The sequence below is a fragment of the Lissotriton vulgaris genome, chromosome 8 (assembly GCF_964263255.1).
Source record: "Lissotriton vulgaris chromosome 8, aLisVul1.2, whole genome shotgun sequence".
In the NCBI taxonomy this organism is placed as follows: Eukaryota; Metazoa; Chordata; class Amphibia; order Caudata; family Salamandridae; genus Lissotriton; species Lissotriton vulgaris.
Window position 1 is genome coordinate 1,162,878,577 of NC_141696.1, and position 12,776 is coordinate 1,162,891,352.

At 42.4% G+C, this 12,776-nt stretch overlaps 1 protein-coding gene across 2 annotated transcripts in view; it reads left to right on the plus strand.

The window, feature by feature from the left end:
- Positions 1–12,776, plus strand: part of ENOX1 (ecto-NOX disulfide-thiol exchanger 1) — a 2,419,302-nt gene that overhangs the window by 2,072,247 nt on the left and 334,279 nt on the right. For both annotated transcript variants that reach the window (XM_086935020.1, XM_086935021.1), the window contains one exon: positions 5,243–5,360. In XM_086935020.1, the coding sequence (XP_086791146.1) occupies positions 5,243–5,360 (118 nt within the window). The remainder of the gene's footprint in view (positions 1–5,242; positions 5,361–12,776) is intronic.

Below are 12,776 nucleotides of genomic sequence, written 5' to 3' on the forward strand. Positions count from 1 at the left end.
AGTGGTGGCTAGGTCGGCAGTAGTGGAGGGTAGAACAGTGTGAAACTGTTTTAAATGTCCGTAAGGGCGGTATATAAGTATTCCAGAGAAGCTATTATTAATAGAGAAGTCAATGGAGAAGGACAAACTTTCACAGTCTGGGATGGAATCAGAAGAGCAGCGGCATGTAAAACGATCTTTATGTATAATTGCCAGGCCACCTCCTTTTGCATTCATATCAGCATTTATATGTAACACACAATTGTACTGAGTAGATATTTTTCATGTTTTTGCTGACTATAGCTAATGAAGGCAAGTATTTTGAAATGGATAATGTCTGGTTGCCAACTTGGTTTGTTTTAAATGTCTATCTTTTCCAGATGAGGTTGTTTTCAAATGTATCTTTCGATGTGCCCTGGTTTTCCTGTTCTCATGTGAAATTTTTCCTTTACATGATACTTTCACAATGTGTTGATGAGCTGTTGTGATGCAAAGTTCAGCTTGAACCAATGAATGTATCTCATTATGTTGCAGATAACTGTAAGTTTGAACGATGCTTGGAGCCACCTCATGCAGTAACTGAGAATGTAATGAGCTTAGTTATTTACTTTAACTCTGATTCGTCCTTTTTGTGGGAATCATGTATAGGGGTATCAAATTTTGGAATTCTGTGATTTGAACTAATGTATTTGTGATTCAGATGCCTTTCTTCTCGGCTTCTTACTAGGACCTTTCCTTCAGTTTAGCTGAGTAGTATGCTCTCTTTATGGAAAAATCTATCTTGCTTGACTTCCCTTTTGAGACAACCTTATAATATAGTTTGTCTTTGTTTTATGACCTTTGCATTGCTTTGTACTTTACATTGACTAATGCATTTGTGTATTGATTATTGATTAATAAGTAATTTTGATGATTTGAATTTGTAACTTCGCTAATACTTTAATAAACCTTCATGGTTGGCAATTTAACCCCTGTCTGTCTTCCTTGTGGAGCCTAATGCAGTTCAATTGGAACTAAAGATTCATCAGAGAGCGCTTTAGAAACCTGAATTGCACCAGTTTTGCACAAAGTAAAGCATTCCATCACCACCTAAAGATTAGACAATTATTGTGTTGTATTTGCAGTTTACATTTGTGTTGGGATTTTGTCAGATTCACATATGGGATTAGTGGGTATGTTTGCTCACGATGATAAAGTCAAGACAACAGAATAAATATACCCAAACCTCAAGGACTAATTCACAAAGCTTGCAATCCGTAACTGGTAATTCACATATAAAAAGCGTGTAATCATTCTCGTAATTGTCTTGCTACTATCAAAATTAATTTAAATATGCAATAATGTAATCTATGTGTGCAGGAAATGCAAATAAAGAGAAGTGGCTAGGGAGTAGCAATACGATGTTTAGGGTTTTCACAAAGCCTCTCACATGCATTTAGTAAACGTATCTGAGGATCTAACTGCGCCCCTAATGAACCATGGAGTGTCAGTACAAGTAGAGCAATAATGTGCACCACATAGTGCAGGTTTTGTAGGACCTGGAAAGGGAGCGGTGGCCTTTTGAAGAGGTTGGCATGGGTGTGTCCTACACCTAGAGAAGCGTCCTGCATGGATATGGATATGTCTAGGATTACATCTCCAATGTCTTAACTTTGTGAATACAATTTGTTTACTCACACAGTCTACTATAGTGGTTATTAATCTATGTTCCAAGGATCCCTGGAGTCTGCAAGGTCTACTCAGGGGTCTGCAACTTTTTTACAAAATCAAAAAATATTAAAATGAATACATTAAAATTATAATGTCTATACAAATAAAGTGTCAAAATTGAAAATGTGAAAACATTTTCTATATTTAATTGTGAATTAAACAATTTCAATATTTGAGCATTTGTTTCAAGTATACTTGCTTTTTTGATTTGTGTGGCTCAAATTATAGAAATTGCTTAGACCCGGAGTTCCCAGCTTCCAATAATGACTCAGTGGGCATCTCCGAATTCCAGTAATGATTCAGGGGGGTCCACAAAAGTCAAAAGGTTAGGAACCGCTGGTCTACTATATTGCATGTATGAATGGTAGAGCAATGTGGAGAAGTGTGGCTCACTGATTAGAGCAGGCAGACCCTGAAGCAGAGGTCAGACCCGGGACCAGGGTTCAATTCCCGACGCGGCAGGGACTTGAGCTCAAATGTCCATGGACTCGATAATTCTCACTTTGGTGCCTGACCTAATCATGGGTTCACACTCTGCAACTCTGGGCATTAAGCTTGCTTAATCTCCACAACGGCCCCCGCGGCGGGATGCCTGGCTTTCACCCTGGGGATGCCCTGTAGGGGCTATCTCACAGGGAAAAGCCAGGACGGGTTCCCAAGGCAAGCGCGGAGATACCCCTTCGGGGGTCGATTCAGGCGCTATATAAGAAACATAATAATAATAATAATGTCATTAAATACTCAAACAGTGAGAACTTAAAAAATTGCATAAGACTAACAATATCGTGCCCATCCTTAAAAACATGTTCGTGGGGAGGTGGGCAGTCCCCCAGCAGACCAGAGACTACCACTATTGTGGTAATTCAAAAGAAAGGTAAACCCAAAAACAAAAGCTCCTTGTATCGTCCCATCTCTTTGCTCAACGCAGAAGTTAAAATTGTAAAATTACTGGTGACGCGCCTAATACAAGTAATCACAAATCTGGTACACCCCAACCAATCAGGTTTCATGCCAGAAAGGAATACATCTCTTAATCTTCGATGACTACATGGGGTATTGGGCAGGATGGATACACTGAGGGAAGATGCAGTGGTGATGTCCCTAGACACCACGAATGGCCTTCGACACAATTGAGTGGCCATATTTATTCGCAGTGCTGAGTAAAATGGGATTTGGACCCAACTTCCTAGGTTGGATTAGACTTCTGTATACTGACCCGCTTGCCAGGTGGTAGTTAATAATAAAAAATCCCTAATGTTTGCTCTTAAAAGATGGGCTAGGCAGGGTTGCCCCCTGCCCCAGTTGCTTTTAGCATTGCTGTTAGAGACGTTGGTGTCTTGGATATGAAGAGACCCATTGATAAGAGGCCTTACATGGGCGGAGGGCTGGGAAGATCATGTCTCCCTATATGCGGACGACATGTCGCAGTATTTGGCGTCACCCCAGTCGTCAACATATTCTCAAATTTTGTGAAATATTTGGGCTAAACAGTTAATTGGACAAAATCAATAATATTTGTGTTGAGGGGAGTGTCCCCCCCCACTGGCTAAAGGATATGTAGTGAAGAGAGCAGACGAGGGGTTTACATACCTTGGTATATATGTCACTTCTAATCGAGTGCGATTCTACGCTCAAAACCTCTTACCCCCACTGCAGAGTATGAGATCTGACGTGCGACACTGGAAAGCTCTTCCGCTGTCACTTTTGGGTCGTGCAGCACTATTCAAGATGATGTCTCTCCCACGCTTTTTATATGTGTTGCACAATGTGCCATTTCCTGTTCCCACCTCCTACTTCAAAGCTATAGACAGTGAACAGAGGGACCTATTGTGAGTGGGGAGGTCACCTCGAATTGCTGCCCAGAAGCTGATGAGGGGATGGAATGACAGAGGTGTAGGACTCCCCAGCATTAAGAAATACTATTGGGCAGCATTGCTTACTGCCATCAGTCATTGCATATATAGGCCACAGGATGACCCTGGATATAGAATGGATATGTGGATCCTTCCAGGAGGGAGCTTCTATAGAGCGCTATACACCAATCTGTCGCGATTGCAGCTCACAGTCCCATTAAACAAGCAGTTCATATATGTGGAATATAGTTTAAAGAGCCTATGATGGGCAGGGTAAATCATACATGCCACCCCACTTTGGGATTCGGAACAATTAGGAACCTTGAGGAATACCAAGGGATTCGACTATTGGGACACAATCCGAATCTCTCGGGTGGGAGACTTGTGGACACAGGGGGAGGTTCTCTCTTTTGAGCAATTTTAACGAAACTATGAACTTGCAGACACAGAAAGGTTTAGATATATATATATAGGTCAGACACGCCCTGCAAGCGATAATCCTCAAGGGTGAGGTGCCCACTGAGTCCTCCCCTTTGGAAGACAGAATTCTCATAGATTTCATGCATAAAAAAGCAATATCCCTGACCTATAAGAAACTGGTCTATAATGTGCCTGATCCCCTCCACAAACTCCGTAGGAACTGGCAAAATGATATTCCGGATTTGGGGGAGGATGACTGGCTGGAGGCGCTGACATCCCCAAAGGAAGTAACTATTTCTTCACGGCTCAAGTTAATACAGCTCAAGGTTTTGCATACAGTATACCTTAAGGGTCCCGCGTTGGTCAAGATGGGATATAGGGAGGACCCCAAGTGTAGAAGGCAGTGTAACCTGAAGGGTAAAATTTTCCATATGATTTGGGAATGTACACATATACAGAGATATTGGACAGAAGTGTTACGATGCATGAGAGAGGTCCGGGGGACACTCTTGCAACCAGGGGCCAAAATGTGCCTTTTAAATGTTTGGGAGCCCACAGATCTGACGTGTAAAGAAAAAACATGGGCTGTGTTGGGAAAGGCAGTGGCCAAACGCAATATAGCTAAAGCATGGGGGGCTCCAGAGGCACCAACGGTGGGGGCCTGGAGGAGGGACATAGACGGGTGCATGGTAACCGAAAAAACTGTCTATGAATCTCGGGGCTGACCTAGGAAATGGAAGCAAATATGGGGCCCTTGGAACGTGTATCAGGGAAACATTTGTGCATCCCCCTGATGTGGGGCGTCTCCCTCCCTCTCCACCTCCTCCTCCCCCTCCCCTTGATAAGTGTGTAGCAGTTAAGATAGGAATGAGGAGGTATATAAAGCAGGAGCGCGAGAGTAACGACCGAGGGAATGTATATTAAATGTGGTTATTTATCATGCTCATCTAACCAGTGAATACCTGTGCAATGTTTTATTTTGTCATCAATAAAAGTTCAATGAAAAGTAAATTTTAAAAAATTACATAAGAGTAAACTGCAGATTGTATTTTGCAACAATTATTCTGACTCCAGGAGTCAGTGTTCAGTGGCCTACGTGCATAACAAACTCTAGAATATTTATTTTCCTTGAGCCCCAGTCCTGCTTTTATATGCCGAATTTGCATGTCTGTATGGGCACTATATAGCATACTTTCACTTTTTTTAAAGGTGTGCATACCATGTTGGAAACTTTCTTTTTTGGTAATCTCGTAAAGGCTTTTTTGTTTATTTGATGATAGGAACTGAGGAATGTGCACAGTGAGCAGCTCATGGGCATTCGCCGGGAAGAGGAAATGGAAATGTCGGATGATGACAACAGTGACATTCCTAATAAGAAAGTGAGAGTCGACGAATCAGGTAAAGAGAATGTCAAGAGGGCTTCAAACCGCATGCAATGCGAGTGACTGACTTCTTGAGCATTGTGGCCGAGAGGGATATGAAAATCCTTCACTGACGACCTGGGAGCGAACACCTGAGACTGATTGTGGCTACTGATATGGTATGTCTACTGCTGCATTATCAAGCAGATATTGGTGGACTGTATTACGTCTGATGCTTTGCCAGCATTTCTAAAGACATTTAAAGAAATGAACATGTGGTGATTAGACCATCACAAGAAACTGAAATTTAGCTCTGGGCTTTGCCAAAAAAGTAAAATAGCTAGTGCACTGTTTTTATTTTAAAGTTCGTCAGTAGTAACTGAAGCAGTAGCAGCAGAGACAAGGCTGCCTTGAAGATGAAAAATAGCAAGTCTGCAGAAGGCTGTATACCTGTCGTCATCATCTGAAAAAAGAAGAAGTACCCAAACCCCCTTGAAATCAAAGATTCACCACTTTTGTGTGTGGTTCACCATGATTCGATTCCCTTGAGGGTGAAACATCTCCTGGTCAGGCCCCACTTAACCTATGTGCAAACGTTCTCTGCGTGATTCCTTAATGTATGATAATATTCTTCTTAAACTCCAGCAACTGTACCTGAGGCTCCTGCAGAATGGAGATAGGGTGAAAGGTGGACAATAGGATGTCTACTAGAAGCCTTGTTATAGTCAAAGTCTCACCACTTTTGTTTAAGATTCTCCCTGATTCGTCCCTCTTAAGCTTTTAGCCACGCCCCTCTGGACCTATGTACAAAGTTTTCTCAAGTCTTGTGTGACTCTCCTTCAAGTATGATGTCCAGCCAGCTGAAAGAATTAGTGCCTGATATATATATATATATATATATATATATATATATATATATACATACATACATATATATATATATATATATATATATATATATATATATATATATATATATATATATAGGTCAAGTCGCAATGCAGTTGGTGTTTTTTGCATGACTGCTTTGCGACCCGACCTGACTTTTATACTGTGACTGATAAGGAAGTAGCCAGAAAATTAAAATCCCCCCCACTTTTATCCTTACCTCGCTTGCCATCAGGTGAGAGAAGCAAGTAGGTCGGGCCGAGCCTTGAAGAGCTCGCTTCATCTCACCTTCCATTCATCTATCTCTCCATCCTTAAGACTTTCATGCATCCATCGATCTATCCATCTTTTCATGTTTCCATCCTACCATCCTTTCACCATTCCAACCTTGCTTTACCATTCTGCCTATCCATCCTTTCATCATTACATTCTTCCATCAATCGTTCTGTCCTTTCTCTACAACTGATAGTCATTTGCCCATCCTCCCATCCTCACATCCATTCTTTTTCCTCCATCCATCAATTCACCCTCTTTTTATCAATTCACCCATCCATCCAGACTTCCATTTGTCCATCCACTCATTGATCCAGCCTTTCATAATTTCAGCCATTCTTTCACCCACATATGGTAATATTGTTTTCAACTTCCAACCAATAGTACTTACACTCTTGCATGCATCTTTTGTCACGTATTGGTCTCTCTTCTTGTCAGTTTCTTTTTATATGCCATTTATTTCAATCTTCCTTCCAGCCATCTCTCTCTCTCACACAGTCTCAGTAGCATAGTCAGTGTGCTTAGTAATAGTGGTTCGCAATCTCACATCTTCGTACAAGTATATGTGCATAGTATCTTTACAAACACTTCAAATAATTGTGGTTGGTGCTGTCGATACCCAACACCCTACCACCTGGAGTGCCAACACACACTATACCAAAAGATCTACTGTGTATATAACATAAAAGAAAGATATCACAACAATCAAATAGAAGTCCAAAAAGTGTAGTCAGTCCATATATTAAAGATTTGAGAAGATATTTCAATTCTGTGGTTTATTGCAGAGAAAAATCAGGTTTTGTAATCTTCTGTACATTCGTTATTGAATAATAGTGAATAACAGCCAACACGTGTTTCATCACGCAGTGACTTCTTAAAGGCTAGCCCTGGTAAGGTACACTGGTATTCATGAAAAACTCCCAAAGGGGTGGGCTCATGATGAGATGATATACAGAAGAAGCGCCCAGCAGAAAGGTATGTTGTTGGTAATGAAATCTGGAACGATATTGTCACAATAACAGTGTCACATGGAATGCGTGAGGCAATGAACCCATGTATTTTGTGGCATAGTTAGTCAGCTTGTATGTCCCCTATTTTAAAGTTTAGTTGATCGACCTGTGTGTCCACATCAATTCATGGTAGACCAGTGTGCCCACATCAATTCATGGTAGACCTGTGTGCCCACATCAATTCCTGATAGATCTGTGTGCCCACATCAATTCATGGTAGACCAGTGTTCCCACATCAATTCCCGGTAGACCTGTGTGCCCACATCAATTCTTGGTAGATCTAGAGATTCTCTGAAGTTAATGGTGAGGTATTCAGTAAACTTCTAAAATCACCAGTAACAGCTTGACAACTGTAACCCATGGACCATAAACGAGCTCTGTATTCCAGAAGGTGCTGTCCCTGAAGGAAAGATAGTAAGACCTCAGTGTAGATCTACCTATCTGTCCGGTAAGATGAACAGGCAGAGACCCTGATAAGCTCCTGCCAGGGTGAGCAAGGTTGTAGCATGTTCACATTGCGTCCCGGAAATGAGTTAGTGCAAGGAAAAATACTATGATAAAATACAGCAAATGTCAGAGTTCAGTGGGCCACCTAGGAGTTTAGGACTTGGTGGCACTGCACCTGCTGCACCCAGGGAAGCTACGCCTCTGCAAACTCTTTTCCCCCCTTTTACATTTTGGGACTCTTTTTCTATGATTGCCGTTGCTTCTCGGACCTCTATTACAGTTTCCCATACGTTGTTAGTTAAGAGCTTCTTTCTGCACAGCTGCAGCCAGACCTTGCAGCAATCTTGAATGTGCATACCTTCCTACTCTGGTATGAAAGATTCCATTACAGAGCAGAGTGTTTTTCCTGTTTGAGTGGGGTCATCAGTAATGTGCGTAAAGTTAATGGTTCATGTATGTGTTTGGTTATTCTAGTTGGAGGTTTTTATCAGTTCAAGTACATGCCATCTGAAGGACAGATCGGTGCCCCAACCTGGCTTGTGGTGTGTACGTGAGTTAACTTAGACTAAGGTATCTCGTTAGAGTCCACAACATCCTTTCCATCCATCTAGCTGCAGTGTTACGGGTGGGTGTTGGTTTTGTGTTGACTTGGAGAGCAATATTGTTGTATGAAAAATAGATTGTTGCTGTTGACTGCGTGCAGTCCAACTATATGGTACTCTGAACCATGTTGGATTTATGTGTGGTTCTGTGGCTGTTAAGATTGTTTGTTCTCATGGTTGGTATTTTTGTGAGCTTGGTGATAGCCAGCTGTATGGAATATCCGAGCTTTGTTTTATGTGTGATCAGTGTTCTGTCTAATGTTTTCTTTTGGGTGTCGAATAGAAACATGCATATATATATATATATATGCACATCTACTTCTAATCACTAGCCACAACCTCAAGACATAATGGGGGTGATTTATACGTAGGCGAACTTTCCACCTCTCTGTCATGGAAACTGAGAGAAATTACTCGCATGACGGAGGGAACACCTGCATAATTTATGAATGACCACCAAGCAGGTCATTTATAAAAGCATTGGTAGTAAGCGCTATCACAGCAGTTCCTGCCAAGCATTTTACTCTTAGCTGCACGGCTGCTTCAGCAGGATGCAGCCCTGTAGCACAGAGTAATTTTCTTTTTCTTTACAAAAAGAAAATACTGAAATGGGATTTTGGCCACAATCAACAGGCAACGGACGCACATTTGGATGGACTGCAGAGCAAATGACCACTGCACCCCAAACAATATACGCAGCCTCATCTTTGAGCACAGCCAGCAGAGAGATGGCAGTCATGCTGGTAAGGGTCATGTTGGTAGGGAGTAGTCCTTGGGAAAATGCGCAATGCACACCCTTGCTAGTGTTATGTTGGTTGAGTAGACCCGGTTCCAAGCCCCTGTCAAGAATGGAAACATGCTGTGGTTCCCAGTATATGAATGAAAAGACTGTTAGGCTGTGGAAGAAAGGAGAAGTTACCAAATGATTCCTTATCACTGTGGGGACAGTACACCTTCCAATTCTCATGTGTTTCTCCCACAAATCAATGTTTCACAGTGTGACAGTTCAGCTAAAGTGCACTCGAACTGCAAGTCTCAGAATGCACTGTTCAAGCAAAATTAGAGGACCCAGAGGATACATTAAGTGGAATCAACATCCCACCTGATAATGGATATAAAATGGGATAATTGCTCCCCGCCCCACTTTAACATCAGTAGGAAACTGCTGCAGGTCTTCTAGGAGTCAGAGGGTGAAAAAGTGTTGCCTCTATGCAATTAGCATGAAGAATCTAGGTCATAGAAGAGAAAGAAACAGGCGCGGTCAGCACAGGTAAAAGCAGAGGTGCAGGGGCAGGGCGGGGGAGGAGGGGTTAAATTGGACAGACAACTGGATAGGTAAAGTAAAATAATAAATAAATAAAACCACTTTCTCTATCCCGTCGGTTGTACACTCTCCCACCACCAACCCGCCCCACTCCCCATTGCTGTTGCCTGTGCCAGCCGTGCCCGGAAAGATGAGTAACACTGCTCTATATTGGTCTTGGGGTCCACTCCCGCTCAGACCGGGCCATACCGAAACAGATATGCTAGATGTACAAAAGTGCAGCATCTAATTGGGCCCACTCCAATAGGACATATTCCTTTGCCACACACCTCTTCTGAAATCCCTCTCCCATGATGTGCTTGTTGCCTTGGCTCTTGGATCCCACCCCCAGTCTATACCAGAACCACCCACAGACAAAGTTATAATCAGTACCCCAGAGCTACCCGCACCCTGACAAACAAGCCCAAGTTGCCTCTGCAACCACAATTCCTGCTAAATTCCCTGTAATCTACCTTGTAGGTGAAAACCCATAGACAACTCCAACAGGCCCATATAAAATACCCATCATGCTTCTCTCACCTGAATTATTGCAGAGCATGTGGCCACCTTGGGCCCCCCTGACCTACTCCCTTCCCAGCAAGTTCACCAGATACCATCTCCCTGCAGCCATGCTGAATGGGCCCTGTCCTCAATCAAGCATTAAGGCTACTCTGCGTCGTCAGTCTTCCATGAAAGCTCTAGAGTTGATTGGTGTGAGGCCATAGGTAATATTGTAAGGGAAACCAAAATGGAGGCAAACTGCACTGGCTGCCACTGCCCGTATTTCTAGAAGAGCCGGAGGATCACTTCTAGTTAATAATGGGACCCCTACACAGATATTGCACTCAGGACTTTCAGCCCCCAAACGTCTAAGTTTGTAGTATTAAAAATGTGTTGCTAGTCTTTGTATAGCTTTACAAAATTATCGATGAAATGTGCAAGAGAAATTAGTCTTTCAGGGTGTGAAACGAATGGGTAGACCCTCATATCTGATGTCGGCATAGGAGGGATAACGATTTCTGGAGATGGAATATGTTTGTCTTATAGGGAAAAAAGCTTTTTCTTTAATTAAGTATGCTTTTGTACATGTCTACGTACATTTCCAATTAACTGCCAGACAAATAGATCATGGATCATGAGTGTAGCTGGAAATCATGGTGCTTTCAATGGGATTCTGTAAATGCCTCAATCTCAGCAAACCCAGGCAATTCTTAAACATTCGTTTACGATGCACGGATGTGTGCACATATTTCTGTGAATTGAGCATATAATCGTTGCTTTGTAATCATTGGATGAATTTACAGTCTGCGATAAAACAAAAAACTCGAATTTTTTCTAAATGTTTCCACAAAATCTAGAAGACAATGTCCCCGGGTAGTTGCATTCCAAAAATGATCTTATTGTATGAGCATCACAGCACTACCCAGCAACACGATTAGTTTGATCGAAACAGCAGTGCCTGTCTCTGAGGCGCCAAACCACTGTAAGACTCAGCAGGGTTGTAACCTGACCTGCATCTGTCCGCCTTGATTCCTGCTCGCAAGCAAATGCCTACTTGGGTCCCACTGTGCTTTGTTCCTTGAACCTGTTAACCCATATCAATAGCTCACAGCTGCTTCTTTGGCACAATTGATCCTGCCTGAAAATCAATGTCCATTTATCTTGCTCTTACCTTGAGTGCAGAATCAGATGTAAGAGACAAATGCATTATGTACTTGTAACATCGGTCCCATGCACTGCTAAAATCTTTCAGCATGAAAGGAGCGTGTACATCCCTCGTTTATTGACTCGTAGCTACATGTCTGTGCATGCTTGATGTTCATTGCTGGGCCCACTGTGCCAAGAAATTAGGAGGAACCAGTGGCAGACCACAAAATCATACGGTCCCCTCGAAATTGTGGGGGCAGAGAAATCTCCAAAACGTTACCGCAGTTTTTGCCTCATGGACATAGATCGATTTTTTTGCTGAGATGGCACTATGAGGTAGGACATGCGGTGCACCGTTGATGTTTGGCTCACAACCCTGGCTAAAACCATTTGAATAGTTAAAGAAAATAATGGCTTCAGCAAATGTATTCCCCCGTTGTTTTGTAAATTACTAATTGGTAGGTCGAGCCTAGAGTCAGCGCGCATGCGCTGCTCTGCGAGGCATGTTTTATTGCAGTATGTACTTGCAGCCCCGCTCACTCTCCACCCATATTTGTCATTGGTTTGTGTAATTGTCCTTCGTAAAGGCTGGCTTCTGATTGGTTAATAAGCTTGTTAGTCCTCCCTTAGTACCTACTTGTCTTAATTTGTAACCTCCCATGAGGACTAGCCCTTTTACTTCCTTTGTTACATGTATGCTTTAATTAGAGCCTGGGAGCACTATTTTCATAATTGGATTTCTTCTGCCTGCTGTTGCAGGCAGGGCACGCTCGCTCTCTCTCTCACACCACACTTTTTTTTAAATTTAAGCAGCACAGCTCAGATGGGATAATGGCTGACGTGCTATTCTTTTTCCTGAACATGGGTGGGCTTGTTTTGGTATAGTGGATCGTCAGCTCTCCATTGATGTCACCACAGCCGTACAACTTTTAACATATAATTGCTTATATTTCAGTACTGTTTTGCTTAGGTAGTTTATGATGCTCACTAGGGACATCTAGGAGCAGCTTGCTGTACTGCACCTAGACATGCAGTGCTGGTGCCTTGCTCACTAGGGACCTCTAGGAGCAGCTTCCGATACTGCACTGAGACATACAATGCCGGTTCCTGGCTCACTACGCAAGCATTTACAATGCACTAGGTCTCGCATTACTGAAAGTATGAGATATTGACATTGCATTATTATTTGGAAAACGCCAATACCTCAAACTATCAGTAATATGAGACCTATTGCACTGCAAATGCTTGTTTTTTTAAAACATAGAGGGCAAAAAGGGAACTAC